Below are 19,485 nucleotides of genomic sequence, written 5' to 3'. Positions count from 1 at the left end.
AAAAACTGGAATTATCGAAGTCTTGGCTGAATACTTCATTGTGATGTCACACTCCATTCACACTGCCAGGGCGAGAAGTAAGGTCTTTGGTACTTAGTGATATACGACAGAAGAACAAATGCAATAAACTGCATTGATTCACGAAAAAGTTAAGGTAATCCTAGAAGGAAAAAGAATGGTTAATTTACGTCATTTCCTGAGGAATTATTATGGAAAGAGAATAAAGTTACATATGCATGTGTTGAAACTCATTTTCGATAATCGTAAGTTACCATCACGAAGTTACAATCCTGACTGTGGTGTTTTTGCGATGTATTCTCTAAAGTATCTCAAAACCTGCCTGTATACAAAAATGCTGTCATGGTTGAAGACATCCCTGAACTTTGTGATTTGTTAACTTACGTAATAATATGTCCAACATCTCAAGTTAAGCGGTTATTCGCACGACATTCTTTTTATCTCGAACTCGCTCTTCAATAATGAAAAATAACTTTCCATATAAGTTCTTGAAAATCCATAATATACATCATAAATTTTGATTTCCTTGCCTAATTCTTCCGCAATATTTTCTCGTTTCCTCAAGTTCGTGTCCCACTTCCTTATAACAAACTGTGTAATTAAATGAGAACGTTATAAGAGTACTTGAGAGACTTCCATCATGAAAATGCAGTCGAATCTCAGTCGAGGGAACACGTCTTGGTCACGTGTTCCTCATTGCTAGTATATTACACTCTATCTTGTGTTACTTCTTGGTTTTATCTAGAATTCCAGATCAACTGAAGTGGAATGAGAGCGAAGTTTAAATTGTTACACACTGATGCGTCATTGTTATCGTTTCATGCAGTTTATAATATCGTGTAAGTACAAAAACCGTGTACTAAATGGTCTAATTAGTAATAAAATAATGCTGGCTGTATTAAAAATATTTATTCCTCTCTGCAGCCATTCAACTTATGAACTTTACTACACTTGGTTCTTCTGTAATTTTTAATTTCTTTAAATTTTTTATAGAATTATAAATGTCTCCTCATACACAGGGCTCATAGTGGTCTGGTCTCTTGTAAATAGTTCAAAAGTGACCAAAAGCACACGAAAAAGTAACGAAAATCTCATCATGCCCCTTTTTCCCTTTGTTAATTTCTCCATCACCTCTCTCTGTTTGTTGTTTTGTTTCATCTTTTCTTCTTTATTCTTCTTTTTGAGCTTCCTCCTTTCTTAGGTTTTCTAAGTATGCTTTGTAGTTACGCTAAGCAGACTTAGCAGATATAAGAAGCTTCTGAGTAAATGGAACCAGTTCTGGCTTACTTCCGAATTACTTCATTCCAGACATTATATTTAACTTAGCATTGGGAGTTCTCAAAGCCGTGAAATATTCAAATTCATCACCTACTTTTAAGAAGAACATACAAAAAGCATAACACAAGATGAATATGATGAACCACACAAACACACACATACAACGTTGAACGAAGCGTTAACTATTACGAGAGAAAACTAAAAGACTATTATGATAGAAGAAAGAATAGAGAAGGGTTCTCAACCCCACATTGACAGCTTAAGCATCCACCAACCGTCCACTGTACTTTAGAAAGAATAAAAGCTGAAGTGAGAATAAAGCTGACTGTTTCACATGTGGCAGCAAGTACTGAAGCTTTCAGAAGAGTAACGAGTAACAAGTTTCTGCCTTTTTCCATTTATTTTTATAATATTTTTCTTAGAAAACTGCCAATGCAAAACATAAATCAGACGAAAAAGTCACTTTACCTCCCAAAAATATAACTTCTAGTGACAAATTTTTTAAAAAAAAGTAACTTTTAGTGACCAACTTGAAAAAAAAAGCCACTTTTAGTTATTAAAAAAAAAAGGGAAAAAAAAGTGACTCGCTATGAGCCCTATCTATATGATGCAAATACAAACGTTTACCTTTTGAGGCAGTTGAGCAAAGCCTGCAGTTGAGGAACAAGTGGACCACGACAATAACCTTGATTTTAAACATTAAAAATACTTTTACAGATAAACAATTTTCCGATATCTAAAGACAAGTGTAACATAAGAGTGAAATGGTGTATAATTTTCTCCTTTAAATCTCTCTGTACAGCCATAAGCCCACAAGAAATCGGGATTTTCTTCGTCCAAACAAACGTCATTCATAACACACAGTACTAAACAAGCGCGCTTTTGCTATACAGCAGTACGGTTTAAAGGGCAACTCGTTTGCAGCGCAAATTGTGACTTTAGTGGTTAGTTTAGTAACTCTATTGTTTTTGCCAATATTTTAATCCTTCTTTTCCTTTCGACTGATGACTAAATTCTATTGGTTCTAAAACGTCGTGACACTGTGCTTCTGAATAAGGATATTGTACATTTTTTCAATTAGATAGTGAACAAGCATTCTTGCCTTTAATTCAATTGTGAATATTATATATATATATATATATATATATATATATAAAGGGTTTTATAAAATACTGCGTGATATTTGATATGGGTTAAATGAAGTTCTGTTTTTCCCTCGGGAACTAGCATCTGAGTTTCAACATGTCTCATGTCTTGTAAAACTACAAAATATTTAATTTCTAAAGATAGCAAAACATATTACGGCACTGAACTTTCTTAGCATTTTTAAAGAGATGCCAATAAGAGACGTCAAACTTTATGATTAGCATAACATACACATGAACACCATCCAATTTCAATAAGTTAAAAATGCAATCTAGTCTATCCTCTATGTTGAAGCGGTATGAATAAACACTTCGAAGATCAGACAGTTGGTAACTAATAATTGAGCTTACAGTTTAGTAATATCTTACCTGTTTTCTCTGTTTTTACACAATTCCACTACAGCTTCTACAGTCAAACTTTCATCTAAATCATACCCAGCTTCTTCTTTAAAGAGAGAGATGGCACTGTGTAATTCCACAATATCGTCTGACGTAATGTTCAGTTCGTCAGCATTTATCAACAGAACGCTACAACATAAAATATCAAAGGTTAATGTAAGTCTATTTCTTATGTACACATTTCCAAAACATAATTGCGCACCTGAATTTTTTAAAGTCCCTTAAAATTATCGGTTTGGCAACAACGCATTCGAAATAATAGGAGGGGAAATCATAGGGAAAAAACGAGACTTCTGAACACAGCTGTTTGAAATACTCAGCTTCTCTTTTGTTATTTAATGTAGTGATACTACAGGGTGTCCAATATACAATGCAACCCGAAGTTTGGGATAGTAGAACGTTTGAACCTAAAGTGATACACGAATAATGGTTATATCAAAATGAAGCCTTGTTCAGGCATATATTTTAAACTAGGAAGCAACAACTGAAGTACACTAGGAACCACACAGTATTGCCAGATGTAACCGAAGGTGTAAATCAATATTTTTGCAAAACATGTAAATTGACTCATAACTCATACGTATGGATGTTCTGTCGTTAATTTTCAGCTTGTTTAGTTGGAATAGCTTGGAAACTATGAGCAGAAAAAAGAATTTTTCATTTCCACCGATAACTAATCGGATGAGGCCTCTGTAAGGGGGAAATAGGGAAATCGTAGTTTTCATAAATTAACACTCTGAATTGGCAACCCTGCTGATGTTTCAGTGCATTAAAAGGTGTGTTAAGGATCTGTCTACATTATGCAATTCCTGAAAACAATGAAAAACAAACTTTGAAATTATCATGATAAAACGTTTACTTACATGCGCCCGGCAACACTGCTACAATCAGAAATGAGTTACCAGCTCTACAGTGGATGCTGGGAGTGTCCCCTGTTTTGATTCAAACACTGATTCACACGTTTCACAAGATTGGCAGCAACTTTACGAAGATTAGACGTGTTAATGTTCTCAATGGCACTGGGAATGTTCGTTTCCAGGTCTTGAATAGTCCCAGGATTGTTCTTGTATAGCTCTTGCTTTAAATAGCCCCATAGAAATGAATAGCAGTGTTGCCGGGTGCATGTAAGTAAACATTTTATCATGATAATTTCAAAGCTTGTTTTTCATTGTTTTCAGGAATTGCATAATGTAGACAGATCCTTAAAACACACCTTTTGATGCACTGAAACATCAGCAGGGTTGCCAATTCAGAGTGTTAATTTATGAAAACTACGATTTCCCTAGTTCCCCCTTACAGAGGCCTCATCCGATTAGTTATCGGTGGAAATGAAAAATTCTTTTTTCTGCTCATAGTTTCCAAGCTACTCCAACTAAACAAGCTGAAAATTAACGACAGAACATCCCTACGTATGAGTTATGTCAATTTACATATTTTGCAAAAAAAAAAAAAAAAAAAAAAAATACATCTTCGGTTACATCTGGCAACACTGTGTGGTTCCTAGTGTACTTCAATCGTTGCTTCCTAGTTTAAAAATATATGCCTGAACAAGGCTTCATTCTGGTATAACCATCATTCGTGTATCACTTCAGGTTCAAAAGCTCTACTATCCCAAACTCCGGGTTGCACTGTATATTGGACACCCTGTATTACAACAAAATAATACTTTGGCAAATCAGAAAACTTGATTTAAATAAAACACATACGCTTTTCGACCATAAAAATTGTTTTAAAAAACAAGGAGATTTGTTAGATGTTCGTTTTCTATCTATACAACTATAATAAAACTTTGTAGTTGTTTCGATAGCCATGCGTGTTTTTCTTTTTGTGAGAATTCAATACTTTTGAAGCTGGATCGAATCTCACTGGGTAATTTTATTTATTTATTTATTTATTTATTTATTTATTTATTTATTTATTTATTTATTATTATTATTATTATTTTGTTTGGCTAACTTTTCAGTTATTCTTGCCGTACAGTTTTATAGCGTATGTAATACACGGAGGTGATTTACAACTTTCTAATCTATCCAAAAATAATAAGTCGTACAGGTGTAAAACTTTTTCCATATATCCCAATGTGATTTCTCCTTAGCAAATCACTTCTTACATCGACTCATAAAATTTCTGTAAATTTCAAAATAAATTCGGAGTTTCAATGTTCAGGAAATCGTGTTAGCACTAATAACTCCTTCATCACTACTAGCACCAAGTTTTATTTTTATTATATTATTATTATTATTATTATTATTATTATTATTATTATTAAAGTAGTAGGAAACAAAGGAAAGGTTTGAGGATACTAAAATTTGTAAGACAACATTTTATTTGTTCGCAGTTTGTTGTTAAACCTATGAACTTCATGTTGTCTTGGGCATCAGAATGATTTTAGACAGTTTGTCACGACGATCTCACATTTTTTTTTCAATTACTCGCCTCAATAGTATACTCCAGTTACGTATCATTGTTTGCTAAAGAGTCTATTATAAGAATGCTCTCAGAGTTCCATAAAACACTGGCCACCTTACCCTGAACAGTCCCACATGAGTATTTATTTTGGAAGTGGAGATAAGGTGGGTTTTCTACTGCTCTCAAACTTGTTTTGTCTCAGGATCGAAGTGGTGGATGTAAGTGATATTCTGAATCACGAATCTTACTAAAACCTACTTGTATCCTCTTTATAAAGATTTATTATCTGCTCACGAGCGAGCACTAGCTTACGTTTTCCTATAGAAAAGTTTGTCCGAGGAGAAATCAAAGTGATTTGGGGCCACACTTGGACCTATTTGATACATATTAGCTCTAGCCCAGCGGGACGTTCAACTTCGAGGGAAGAGGAAAAACTATACCTGGAAAGAACACTGAACTCGCTGCCGACTGTGTTCAGCATTCAGATTTGGGAACCGGTCTCGCCAATACTTCCCTCATCCTCTGTCACAGGTATGTGCTCAGCACTTCATCAGACGGTGTTGTAACCTTTTATACGAAATGCCAAAAGTTTCTATAATACACTATCGATCTTCGCTTCTGCAATACCATGTAAAGGATGGTATCAATGTTTTCTGGGTCATTATTGTTGAAGATGTATCAAAATAAAGTTCATCATCAATTAACGTCTGACACTTTTGGAAATCTGCAACTAAACTAGCATTAGAAGTTGCACGGTTCCTCAACGACTGACATATAAAAATGGATTTTTGGGATCACATGCTTCTTGTATATGTACTCAATAACAGTTCGGTTTTTTTGCCCACTGTTCTTTGGTCATGCCTATTCATAGGAATATTCTGTCGATATGCGGGCCATGAGGCAAAAGAAAATTGTAGGGTCAGTAATGTAAGTAAGAATTATGTATCAATCTTTTGTGTGTGTGTATGCTAGCTTGAACTATCCATATCAATTACATTAATATTTCGCTAACACAAAGGGATAATAACAATAATAATAATAACAATAATAATAATAACAATAATAATAATAATATCCACTCTATAACATTACAATATAGTACTTGGTATACGTTAAACAGCATTTGCTACCTTATACATCGCATGAGATCAATTCGAATTAAGTCAAAATTGATATATGGACTTAGTATCATATGAATACGTTCTATTTCCGTCCTTATCTTTATAGAAAAACTGAAAGCTTTGTAAATCTATATATAGCTCGCGACAAAACATAACCAATTTTTTCCTCGAAGGTCAAGTCTAAGGGTTTACTTGTCCCTACTATAAATCCTTCATTGTAACTAGATTCCTGCGTTGCCGCTCCAACTCAGGTAGAACTGTATAAAGCTCTCAGTATGGCTAACCCCATTACGGTTATCATAGTAGCCCGAGCCCGTGCAGAGCTCTAAACACATTACCCCACAGAAATGAGTGCCATAAGTCCAGGCCTTCTAAAGGCTGTTGCGCCAGGAATTTAGTTATCATTATTATTATAGCTAATAATAATATGTAATATGAGTAATAGGCTTAATAAAGATTCTGCCTGTTTATCTGCTCTGCTTGTGTATATTATTTCTAACTTTAAGATATAGTTATACAGGTCAATATATAATTGATCAGTTTCTTTCTAATGTGATTCGTCACGTATATAAAAACTGGACAAACTACAAATTAGGATACTATACACAGGAAATTAATAATGATAGCTTTATTACTCAGATATTAACCTGCATACATTAATACATATGAGGATTTAGGTACTTAATAGAATGCTTTTTGATCATTTCTTTTTTAAAAAAAGAAAGTTTTAAGTTGTCATTATAGACAGATGGCCTGTCGAATAATAATAATAATAATAATAATAATAATAATAATAATAATAATAATAATAATAATAATAATAATAATAATAATAATAATAATATTTATAAAAGACTAACATTAGTGCATCACGCTAACTCCTAATAGTAAATTACGTTGATGCTCATTGCAATAATATAATGCAATAATTTAGATTTGAGCATTTATATTTATGTATCCGCAAGTTCGTTGGTCGGCTACCTAAAAAAAAGAAAGAGAAAAGAAAAAAGTGAATGCAAACAATTAGAGCTCTTAAGTATTGACTTTAACCTATAATTAGTGCTTGAACTTTTCGGGTAAACTGTACCCGCCCGATACCCATTGCGTTTGGTTTACTCAATCCTTAGACCTGATAAACCCGTTTGACCCGTGTTTGGCCTGTTTGGACCGTTTGAACCGATAGACTCGTTTTGAGTTCGTACATGATAATTAGAACAATGTGTGTTATGATAATAAAGTTAAACAACACATCATTTACAATAATGACAGACTAAGCTTGTTTTCATAAAAACGGGATTATCAGGTCATCCCTATTCATACGGTTCAATCGGGCAAACCCGATTCATAGGGTAAAAATACAATATCGGTCCAACGTGCGGTCCAGTTTCTATTCTATTTTCCGAGCATTACCGCAAATGCACAGTAGCCCGAAATAGCTCGGACGTAAAAACTACCATATTTTATTATTATTATTATTATTATTATTATTATTATTATTATTATTATTATTATTATTATTATTATTATTATTATTATATTAATAGGAGAGAAAATTACTTGTTGAATGACCTGTAGGCCCCTACGTATTTTATCCCTATTTTAAATGGTTATTCTGGTTTTATGTATCTGCTCATTGGTTTGCAACACTCAGAAATAATAGTTCGAGACTTCATTGTTTACCCTGGCCACAGGGAGAGCGGCTAAGCTTTTGTAATACCGGCAACATCCAACTGGTTGACAAACCGCACGTGGCCGCTAACAACCATATGACAGTTTTACTGCTGATAAGAAAACTTGGTTTAGCTTTGAAAACCACTATACCTTCCACTTTCAATTCTGATCCCCTTGGATCAAAAACTGTAATAAAGGACATTCTTTCATATGAATTCAGCCTGTGAAAAACAGGTTTCATCTTCGACCTTATCCCTCTATTGCAACGGAAAGCTATAGATATACCTTTTTCGGTTTTAATAATAAAATCCGTAGTTTCAAACTCTATCAATGTTTCACAATACGCAACGTTCACTAAAAGGAAAAAATGAACTAAAGAGTAATTTGTAAGTTAAAAGTACTAATAGGGCTTGAAAATATTTAATTTTACACGTATAACGGATTTCTAAAAAATCGATTTATTTATTTATTTCATTATTACTATTACTGCTTTTGTAATCACACTGTACTATATAATCCAAGTGGGACTAACCATAAAAGAAAGTACCTTCTTGTCTTAGTCAACTTCTTTTTAAATAAATCCTACACCAATTCATATTTGTTGATTTCTTTATTGGTTAACTTTGAATGGGTATTTATTATCATTATTATGATTTACTTCGAAAAGTGTATTTTCCAGATGCAGCTATAATAGCAATGGTGAGGGGTGAATGCGACAAGCTACTGTTATATCATATTAGGATAAGAGTCTGCAAGATCAATAGCCAACGCTGTAGCATTCGATGTGACAACGATTGGACCCATCGCTCTAGTCTTAAGTAACATAAGTTAACGATGAATTCACTTGTGAAACCCTCTTATACGCAGTGTTCTATTTTACTGAATATAGGATAACTAGATTTAGAGGTCAATAATCTTCAAATTCTCATCTACCACATATGAATTTTCTAACAAACTTTCACAGTGTTAAAGTTTAACTTTGATATTCATCATAGTTATCTTTAATGTAGGCAACGTTAACTTCGAGTACGTTTTGCGGTATTAATGGTAGCACTAAATATTTTTATTTCCAAGAATGAATCAGAAAGAGTAAATTGTTACTTTTCTTAAATAGTTTATCCCTTCCTATGACGTCTGATCCATATAGCGCGGGGTCTGGGGCAACTGTTCCCCTTGATCCACCCACGGGACAGCTCTGCCTAGTCAAATTACAATCTTTCAGGACCTGCAAAACATTACGCACTGATGCAACTACTTGAATATCTGGCACCAGCTCTTCCAAGAGAGATTCATCAAGGACCGCAAACGATTTCATTTGGTGGTAACTTAAAAATCAAGTAGGTTCTGTTTTGGTATATTAGATAATTCTGCAAAGTCCTTCGTCACTGTATCAAGAATCAAGTTAACATAGGCGTTCCTGACAAACGAGCTAAGATTCTGACACTGCGAAAAAGTAAGAACATAGATCTACCTAGTGTATGGTATAGGTTGGTTTGGTTTAAATTTTAAAAATAAGGAAACAGAAGTTATAATTTTATATTATATATATATATATATATATATATTTGTGTCAAAATATTAATTATAAATTTGTAATTACTTAATTAAATAATTTGCGGAATCCATTGAAACTTATCACGAACTACTGATTTAAACTGAGCCAAAGTAGCAGCAATGACTGTGGGACTGAATCTTGGAAAGGAACTGATAAAAAAAGAACTCACTGGAAGTTCAATTGTTTGGCATAATGCCCGAGTACTTAACCCTGGAACCGTACGCCGGGGCACTCTGTGTCCCATAGAATTTACGTTTTGCTTTAGATTTTGGTCGGCAACCCTCAACTATCTCCCGTGACTTTTACTCGTCCTTGGCAGGCTGTGAGTTACTTTGTTTACTATGGTCGTGACAAATTCCGTTTTGTCTATAGAACGTTGTTGGGGCGCTCAGTGTTCAGTGTACGGTTAATGTAAGTTTTTCTTCACGTATACATATTTAATTTCCACGGTATTATGCGTGCTTTTTTGTATTGTTCGCAGACTTTTAGTTACAATGGATGAACTACAAACTGAGCAAGGCATTTTAAATGATTTACTACGTTCTTTTGAGCCCGATGAACCGGAGACATTTGATGATGTCTGAAAGTGAAAATGACGGAGACTTTTTGGAAGAAAATGATATTATGCCATACGTTTTTTACTTGGTGCCTCACAACCGAATGTGTACCTAGCTCAAACGGTCCAGAAGGGGATGGTAAAAATGCACAAACATCGCATCTGAGAAAAAGAATTAGGCGAACCCGTCAACCGGAAGGTTGGAAGATGCAGTATCTGACTAAAAAACAAGGATTCAAAAACCACCATCCGATATGCTGAGTGTAAGCAATTGACTTGCAAAACACACCTCATAAATGTTTCTGGCAATTGAAATTAAGAAAAAATAGAGAATAAGACCTAAAAAGTTTGAGACTCACAAATCTTGTAGAAAAATGTAAGCTTTCTTATTTTGACACATTACACACTTTTAAACCCTAAAGTAACGTGTAAAAGAATGTTTTTGCAGAAGTTAGAGATCTAAAGAATATGTTAAAGCAGTTTTTCAATATAAATTAACATTTTTCCATGAAACAATGCGTTTTTATTTTTGCGGTACCCAATACCCCAGTGTACGGTTAATGTAACAGAAATTGAGGTGTACGGTTTCAGGGTTAAAAATGAAGGAGAGTCAGTGTGTGAATTGAGCATTTTTCCCCAGGCAGGATAAATTCACTCATATACGCAGAACCATCACACATTATATACAGTACATGCCATCAAAAACTACCTCTTTGCGTGATGTACACATGTAACTACTACTTTTTAACGTATGGTTGTAATGAGTTTGATGGGCAAACATACACCTTCTTCGATCTATGTATAGTAACACGTGTACACCACGTGAAGAAGTGATTTGTGTGGCGTTATATTTTCTCAAGTAATATTGAAACCGGAAGTGGTAGTAGAATTCTACCACTCCGCTTGTAGTAGAGAGATTAGACTGAAGACGGAATATATTCTTCGACGCTTCACTGATTGCAGAAAACAACTTCTTGCTATCTATGTCCGCTTTTACTCTATAGCGATCACTGCTAAAACCAGAAGTGGACAATTTTCCGTCACAGCAAACCGCTTTTTGCTATTTTGTAATTCTATGGGGAACAACGTTAAGCCGAAAGTGGTTTATATCTGAAATTTTAATCGAACTCGATTCCTAAATTTTGACCCTCTACACACTGAACAAATTTGGTGGTGATCCATCAAGTCTTTGATGTTTTCGCCTTGCGGACGGACGGACACATGGACAGGATAAATATATAACGGAGTTTTGGTAAATCAATCTCCTAGTCAAGATTTGTTCCTATTTGTAATACTTTCGCTTACAAAATAAAAGTTGTTCCCTATTTCTATCCTCCGGAAGATTCAAAAAACATTCTAGAGAGGGTGGGAGTTAGGGATAGAAAGTTTCTTCTTCAAGGAGGCACACATTTTTGTCAGTGTGAAATCCTCAGCATCCCCTCGTCAATACGCACACTGGGAAGAATAAATGCTTTAAATCATTTCAGTAAGAATTTAGTAGCATCTATGTACCCTTAAAAAAGAAAGAAGAAAGAAAAAGAAATTGTTCAGATTATTAATTTTCTTGGTGTTTGAGAAATATTCAGATACACAAAGTAATGTTAGCGACTTTCTAAAGTATGACTTCTCCTATAGAAAGAAAGAAGGAAATGAATCATAAAACCAGAAACTGCAAACTAAGAACAGCAGAAAAGTTTGTTTTCTAATTTTAAAAAAAGCACCCAGTGGGATTCAATTCAGGTTCAAAACTTTTGAATTCCAACAGAAAAAAGGAAGAACGGAAGAACTAAACACGCACAATTATCGAAACAGTAGAATTTTTTTTTTCCAGTTGTACTGATAAAAATGGAACTCATTTTTTAAAACGATTTTCTTTGGGTTAAAAAGCGTGTGTGTTTTCTTTAACTAAACAGTTTTCTGGATTTGCCAAGGTACTATTTTGCTCTGAAACTAACATTACATTAAGTAATGGAAAAAGATCTGAATATTTCAAACAGCAAATAAGATGATGGTTGGAAAGGCTTCACACTTCTTTTTTCGTATGACTTCCCCTCCTATAACTTGGAGTGCGTTGTTGCCAAACTCACAATTTTAAGGGACTTAGAAAAGTTCGGACACGCAATTATATTTTGGGGAAGTGTACATGTGGTTTCACCAATAACTTCAAAATATTATTATCTCTAAAATATATTCGGTCGAAAATAATCAAAAAGGAAGAACACAATAAATACAACTTTAAATAGCAATATCACAAATAATGCTTCCACACAAACGAACTTAACATAACTAGATACTTTTTGATGTAGCACAAAGTTTCAACATTGGCAGTTTCCCGTACATCAAAAAGTGCTTAGTTAAGATTAGGGAAAATGTCACTACTGTTTCACTATAATAGACTATTAAACTACTCATATAGGACCTACAAGAAAATGTATTTTCAGTTTAATTCATAAACTCTACAGATTTAGGATAAACCGTAGTCTAATAAAAACATTAAAATATGTGATTTCAATTAGCAGCCAAGATTTTTTTCTCATATAATCAATCCAAACGATAATTTTAGCACCATGGAAGTCGAAATTATTGGTTAAAGAAAAATAAAATACGCCCACAAATTATCATTTTTATTTATTGTTTGTTAATAAAGCTGTTTATAATTATAACCCATTGTTTATGTAAAAATATTGAAATTAAACTGAGTTCATATAACCACAACATATAAATACCTGTGAATAGCGTTTCTTAAAGTCTGTAATCTATCATTCACGGACGGAAAGGTTGACAATAAATCGTCGAACGTTACTGGTGTTTCGGGCTTCTCAAATACCAGATTATGCTCCAAACCTATTTCTTCGTACAAGCAGCAGCTGAAACAATAATCAAACACTCATGTATTTATTCAGTAAATACAGTATTACAAAAAGACATTATGTTGGCCATCGTTTGTAAAACAGAAAATTGACCAGTTTACAAAATATTAGTAAGTGTTGTCTCAAGAAGAACTGGATTTGAATTGCGAGCTATTGACTTGTTGGGAACGCGGCATTGTTCTTATAAATTAGATTTTTTTTTGATAATAATTGTTCTGAAGCGCTGTGTAACGAAACAAGTTTTGATTGTTATATTATGACGAGTATTATGTAAAGACTGTACGGACGCTTCCTGTGATCCTCGATCGTAATTTCACATGAGACAGCAGTTCATAGGAACAGATTCTACTGCAAATATTAAAACACCAAGCGCTCTCGTTAGAGGATTTGAAAAAGGCTCGAACCTATTCAGCAATGTAATACGAAATTCCAAGAACCGGCACCAAATACAGGATGGTCCAAAAGTCTGAAACAGATTATAGAATTGGATGGTATATGCATATGTCGACCGGACAAATGCCGAAGTCGTCATTGAGTGTGGGGGGCAAAGTTTTTGGCCATATAATCAAGTTGGTTCCCACCTTAAATGCACGTACATTTTTCTTTAAATAAAAGCATGTGATATATCGATTGACACTAGCAGAAGTTCAGTGATACTGCTGCTATAAATCTAACAAAATCCATTCGTCGTCGTTCGCAACAGAAGCTCCTTGCAGTGAATTCTCCTGAAGGACTTCCACAATCATTCCTACAAACTCAAGTTAACCCAACTCAAGTTAGAACTGAAACAAACAAATCATTTGCAAAGACACGCACAGTAGTCGGGTAGCAGAAAAGAAAGACAAAAATATTTTGACACAAACTGCAGAAATCACAATATATTTTACATAATAACAACTTGTAATTCACAAAACTTGTAAAGTAGGTACTCACAGTACGTATGAGGTTTTTCCAACACTTGTTTCGAGAGTCAGTGGTCTCTTCAAAAAGCTCTCCAATGGTAAACTAGTTGCTGCTAAACTTATTCCTCCGTTGGTAAGAATTTTACGTACTAAGTATAACATGTATTTAGTACCACGGATACACTGCTTCCATCTAATAGCTGTGAAATTGTGTTATATTTATTGTATTCATATGAAATTTTGTCAAAAATGTTCTGAAGTGCAAGATTAGATCTTGATCCGTTCCTGTCATTTGCAATACCATAGCCAGGCTTAAGCACATCCACAGTAAGTCCCCTTTACTCTTAAAGGTATCTTAAATAAGTTTCTTCCTCCTTTCCAACATTTCAAGATAATCTTTTCCATTCATTTTCTATTTTCTAAGTCCAGTCAATAAGATATACGAGGGTCGTTCCGAAAGTACGTTTTGTCATTTTTTTTTTTTTTCCACGGAAACTTTATTGTCAAACACAAATACACCATAAACTATTTTTCGACATAGTCGCCACCGACATTGAGGCATTTGTCGTACTGTGCAAACAGTTTGAAGAAACCACTCTGGAAAAACTGTGCCCTGCGAGGCAAAGAATTTGTGCACAGCCTGCTCCACCTCAGCATTGTTTTGGAAGTTACGTCCCATGAGTGTGGCTTTCAATACAGGAGACAAGTGAAAGTCCGATGATACAAGATCGGGGCTGTAGGCAAGGTGATCCAATCTCTCCCATCCGAAGAGAAGAATCTGATCTTGTGTGAGCCTTACTGTGTGTGGTTCTGCGATGTTGTCCAAGAGCACAACACCTTCACTCATGAGCCCTGGTCTCTTTCGTCGAATGGTGAACCGGAGTTTGGTAAGGGTGTTGCAGTAGCGTGCCACATTGATGGTCCCTTCACGGAAGAAATCAAGAATAATCACACCTTTCGCCGTCCATTACACTGTGGCCATAATTTTTCCTACGGAGGGTGAAACTGAATTTTTTCCTCACTGGTGAATTGAGATTGATACTACTGCGAGACTCTTCCTTGAACGGATTTTGGAGGAATATGTGGCTGCTGATTTCCAAAAGAAACCAGTATTTTCACTGAATGGCTTAGTAATAATCAGAACTGCTGCATTTGAACAAAAGAAAATCCTCGAGTAATCCACACCAAAGGAATACAAATGAAATTAAATATTTCGGTTTTACGTCCTATAGTTATGCCATGTAGGCTAAAGGTGAGGATGATAAAGAGAATGAATTAAATGGTGGAATGAAGAAAGTGAGAGGAAACGGGAGAACCGAGAGAACTCAACAACACAGTATTTGTCCATCACAAAGCCCACTTGGCGCGAGCTGAGAATGAACCAAGGACCCCAGACAAGACAGGTGAACTACAGAGCCACCGTGGCCTTATCTTACTGTATGTAACAAAATATATTTGATTTTACTTGGCCTCGTGCATTCCATTGTGAATTCATACCTTCAAAGCTTCAACATGCTAGAAGTAGGACATAATTTCTTTGATTTTTCCCATCGAGAAACAGAGAGGTACATTTAGTACGTACACTCATCTCCAAAATTATTGTCGCATGTTTATAAATATGTTGTTGTAGGAATATAATTTGATAACGAATTCAACCAGTATTTCTTAAAATGTTAGTATGTATATAACCGGCAGACACATGTATGTGGCAAATTTCATGTCAAAAGAGCAGTAAATAAGAACAATAAAACGAAAATAAATCTTTCTTGTCCATTTAGCAACATTTTGTTTTACTCATTCTAATTTTCGTATTTATAATTCCCTTCCTACGAAATTTACCAGAAATATACATTTGCCGATTATACACATAGTATCAGTACTAAAAGTACCCTGCAAAATCATTATCAAATTATATTCTTCAAGAAGACAGTTATAGATATGCGACAATAATTTTTTACATCTTTAGTTTATTTCTCAGTAATTCACTCACGAAAAAAGTTTTGGAAGCAAGTCAAATAGCATCTTGAGAATTACACAGGATGAATGACAAAATTCTGCTGGGAAAAATCCACTATAAGCCTCTTGTATTTTTACTTTTCAAACAAGCCTTTCTTTCCTGTATCTATTCTTATCCATATCCATTCTGCGTTTCCACATGTGGCATCTAAAGGAAGTCTTTGGTATGGAATTCCACGTTTTGAAGAAATGAGCATATCGCTTATCACGTTACCTCGATAACTATTTTAATTTGTTACGAGCGTCCTTGTTTTTATCACAAAGGGAAAAAAATACCCTTAATAAGAAAAAAACAGAATCAAAAATAATAATATTGACAAGGTTACTAGGAGATTAATATCTGGTCGTTAAAAATATATTCAGTGCGTGTGCTGTAGTTAAAGAAGAATAATGAAAGTTCTTGCGAACTGTATTGCGCACTGGGAGTCCTGTCTTCTTTCCTGAATTGAATCGTTTTCGTTTTTGTGTATAATGCTGCACACATTCTAATATTTACATAGCCAAGAACTAGGTGAATTTAATACTGTCAAAGTCTAAGGCTAATACTCAACCAAGTTAGAATAATATATACAGTCAAATACAAATAAATAAATAAATATAACTGGAACATATAATTTTCATTAAAGAAGAAATCAAGAAAAGTATAACGCAATGAAAATTTTCAATCAATACTTAAGGCAGTTGTTTCCGGATTAAAAAGCCGTAAGTGAGAAGAAATAAAATAATATAAATGAACACACACATTGAAGATGTTCATTTTACGATATACACTAGGTTGATGCATAAGTTCTATCGATCAAGATATTAGGTGTAACATCTCCTGTGAACTAGTTGTTGGTTGGCTGGATTGGAGTTTAGTGTCACTATCAGCACAGAGGCTATAAGGGATGTGAACATACAGCTTAGCGGAGGATCCGAACCACATGAGCACCTGCCGGAAATCAAACCCGGGTCTCCCACGCCGAAGACCCGTGCACTAACCATATCATTGCTAGAATAACCAATAGGCGTATCTCAGATTTCGTTACTTTCATTATCTCAATTTACGCCTTTTGATGATGCGCCAAAGAGATTGCCTCACTTGCCATAGGCAGCACCCCAATGTATATTTGCTATAGAGCTTATACACTAAGGCAGTATAAGGTCTATAGAGAATATACGAATATTTGGTGAGTGAACTTGGCTCAGTTGGCTGTGTTGTAGACACGTAAAAAATGGTCTCTCTCCCCCCGACCGAGGTCTGCGGACCGAGATCAACCCGGATCGGATACGAAGTACTGTACTCGCTCACAGGCGGGGCCATTATGCATCTATGAGTAACGATTGAGCATTTAACGGGGCTAACTTCCTGCCGTGGCACACGTGCAGAACATGGAGCATGGGCGTGGCCGCTCGGGGCAGTTCCGACGGCGCGCGACCATGAGTAGCTATCATCGACAGAGGTCAAATTCCGCACATCCGGAAGGCACCGAGGAAGCTTCGCGGTCAACCATCGTGCCATCATCATCAAACATGCATTGTGATAATTGCAATAAAAGTATCGATAAGCTAAAACGTGCACAAAAGCGAATTTTGAATGGACAGTGGTTCTGTAATTCGTGTGCTATGAAAATGTATAGAAGAGACAATGTTCGAAGCCGATCGAGATCAGCTTCCAAATCAGGTTCAAGTGCAGGTTCGGAAATAGAACCCAGTTCGGAGTCAGGCACTGGATCGGACACAGATTGGAATAGTGACGATGTGGTTAGTGCGGATGAAAAGGAAGAACAGAAAACTGTAAAGCTACCATTCTCTAGAACATCAAAGACGAAATCGAAGTGCTTACTAGGGTGTAAGGGTAAACCGCTACGAAACGTGACAAAAGAGGCAATAACCCAAGTGATGGTTGAAAAGGCCATAGTCGTTCCTATCGGTACAATGTTCTGTCGTGATCACTTTGAAAAAGATGCCAACTTCAAGCAAGAAGCACTTGAAAAAATGGTTCAACACAAGATCAGTGAGGACTCAGAGCTGCCAGTAAATGAATGGGTAAACCTCATCACAGGACTAAGAATCGGTAGTTCAGTACATGAGAAGGCAAACGATCCCTTCTCAAAAATGTCAGATGTGGAAATGTCACTAGCTACAGGTAGAACTAAAGCTCAGTTTGATGACTTAGGCAATCAAAATGCAATAAGATAGAGCTTGGAGTATATCTGACAATGCTGTACACTGGTGAATCCCAAAGATCACTTGGACTAAGATATAAAATGGATAAGACTCGTGTATATAGATGTATTCAGAATGCTAGTCAGTCAATGTGGATGAACTTCGTTCCAAAACATATCAGTGTAAAAATAGAAACACAAGAAGATGCAGATGCTCTTCGAGCTAATCTCAAAAATAACCAATCAATCTTCGCAAATACATTGTACGGAACTAACGATGAATCGATAATAACGATGTGGGATGAAAATGAAATGAAATCTTTGAGTTTTACTTCCCACGGTTATGCCGGTTAGGCTAAAGGAGACGGTGATGATGAGTAATGAATGAAATGGTGGAATGAAGGAAGTGGGAGGAAACGGGAGAACCCCGAGAAAACCCACGCACACGGTGTTTGTCCACCACTAAGTTCACTTGGTGGGGGCTGGGATCGAACCCGGGACCCTAAGCACCAGAGGTGAACGCTCTACCACTGAAACGATGTGGGATGGTACGTACTTGTACTTGAATAAGAGCCTCAATTTTCGATATCAAAGAATGTCATACTCTGGACATAAAAAGCGAAACTGTGTAAAGCCAATGGTGATATATGCTCCAAACGGATACATACAGTCCGTGCTAGGAAAATCGGACGATGACTTCTGGGATGGAAACTCGTCAGATGGAGCAGTTCTCCGCATGATAATGAATCAAACCTGGTTCAAGATGTTGTACAAAACAGGTGATGTGTTCGTACTAGACCGAGGATTCTCCCATGTAGCAAATGAGCTTGAAGAAAAGGGATTTGTAGTTAAAATATCCGTATCTCACCAAGGAAATAAACAGTTGGATGACATTCAGGCAAATAAATCAAGAGAATGCACAGCTGTCCGTTGGGTAATCGAAAACACGAATCAAGACCCTAAAAAATATAAGTACTTGGCTAAACAGTTAAGGAGTAGAATGATACGAAGTCTACTTAGAGACACGACAGTTGTAGCCGCCATACATAACGCGTACGGTAAGAGAAGATACAGAAAGAATGAAGCTCAGGCGGCTCAGAAGCTATTCAGCTTGATCAATCAACGCAACTGGCTAGCTCCGCTAGTTCAGCCGATGAACAAAGTGAGAGCAGCGTTCCAAAAGATGACAGCTGATGAAATACCAGAATTCCCAGAGTTGAGTGAACGAGACATGAACGAACTAGTCTCGACATACATCAAAAGTGTAGCCAAGTCATACTACTTCGACCACGCGTTCAATGGAGAATATGAGTTCTCGATAGTAAAAGATAATCATCATCCTGACTATGCCGAACATATGCCAGCAATTCCAATGCTTGTAAGAGGCAAAATGCAATC

The 19,485-nt window shown here is 35.6% G+C and overlaps 1 protein-coding gene across 1 annotated transcript in view; it reads right to left on the bottom strand.

Annotated features, from left to right (window-relative positions):
• The window catches only part of LOC145688461 (uncharacterized), a 239,993-nt gene that overhangs the window by 34,650 nt on the left and 185,858 nt on the right, over nucleotides 1–19,485 (bottom strand). The window contains exons 13-14 of the mRNA XM_081762724.1: nucleotides 12,879–13,019; nucleotides 2,811–2,969 (exon numbers count right to left, since the gene is read on the bottom strand). Coding sequence (XP_081618850.1) covers nucleotides 2,811–2,969; nucleotides 12,879–13,019 — 300 coding nt within the window. The remainder of the gene's footprint in view (nucleotides 1–2,810; nucleotides 2,970–12,878; nucleotides 13,020–19,485) is intronic.

Source organism: Thermobia domestica, chromosome 6 (genome assembly GCF_964235325.1).
Source record: "Thermobia domestica chromosome 6, izTheDome1.hap1.1, whole genome shotgun sequence".
Taxonomy (NCBI): domain Eukaryota; kingdom Metazoa; phylum Arthropoda; class Insecta; order Zygentoma; family Lepismatidae; genus Thermobia; species Thermobia domestica.
Note: the sequence above shows the minus strand (reverse complement) of the source record. Positions and strands in the feature narration are given on the sequence as shown.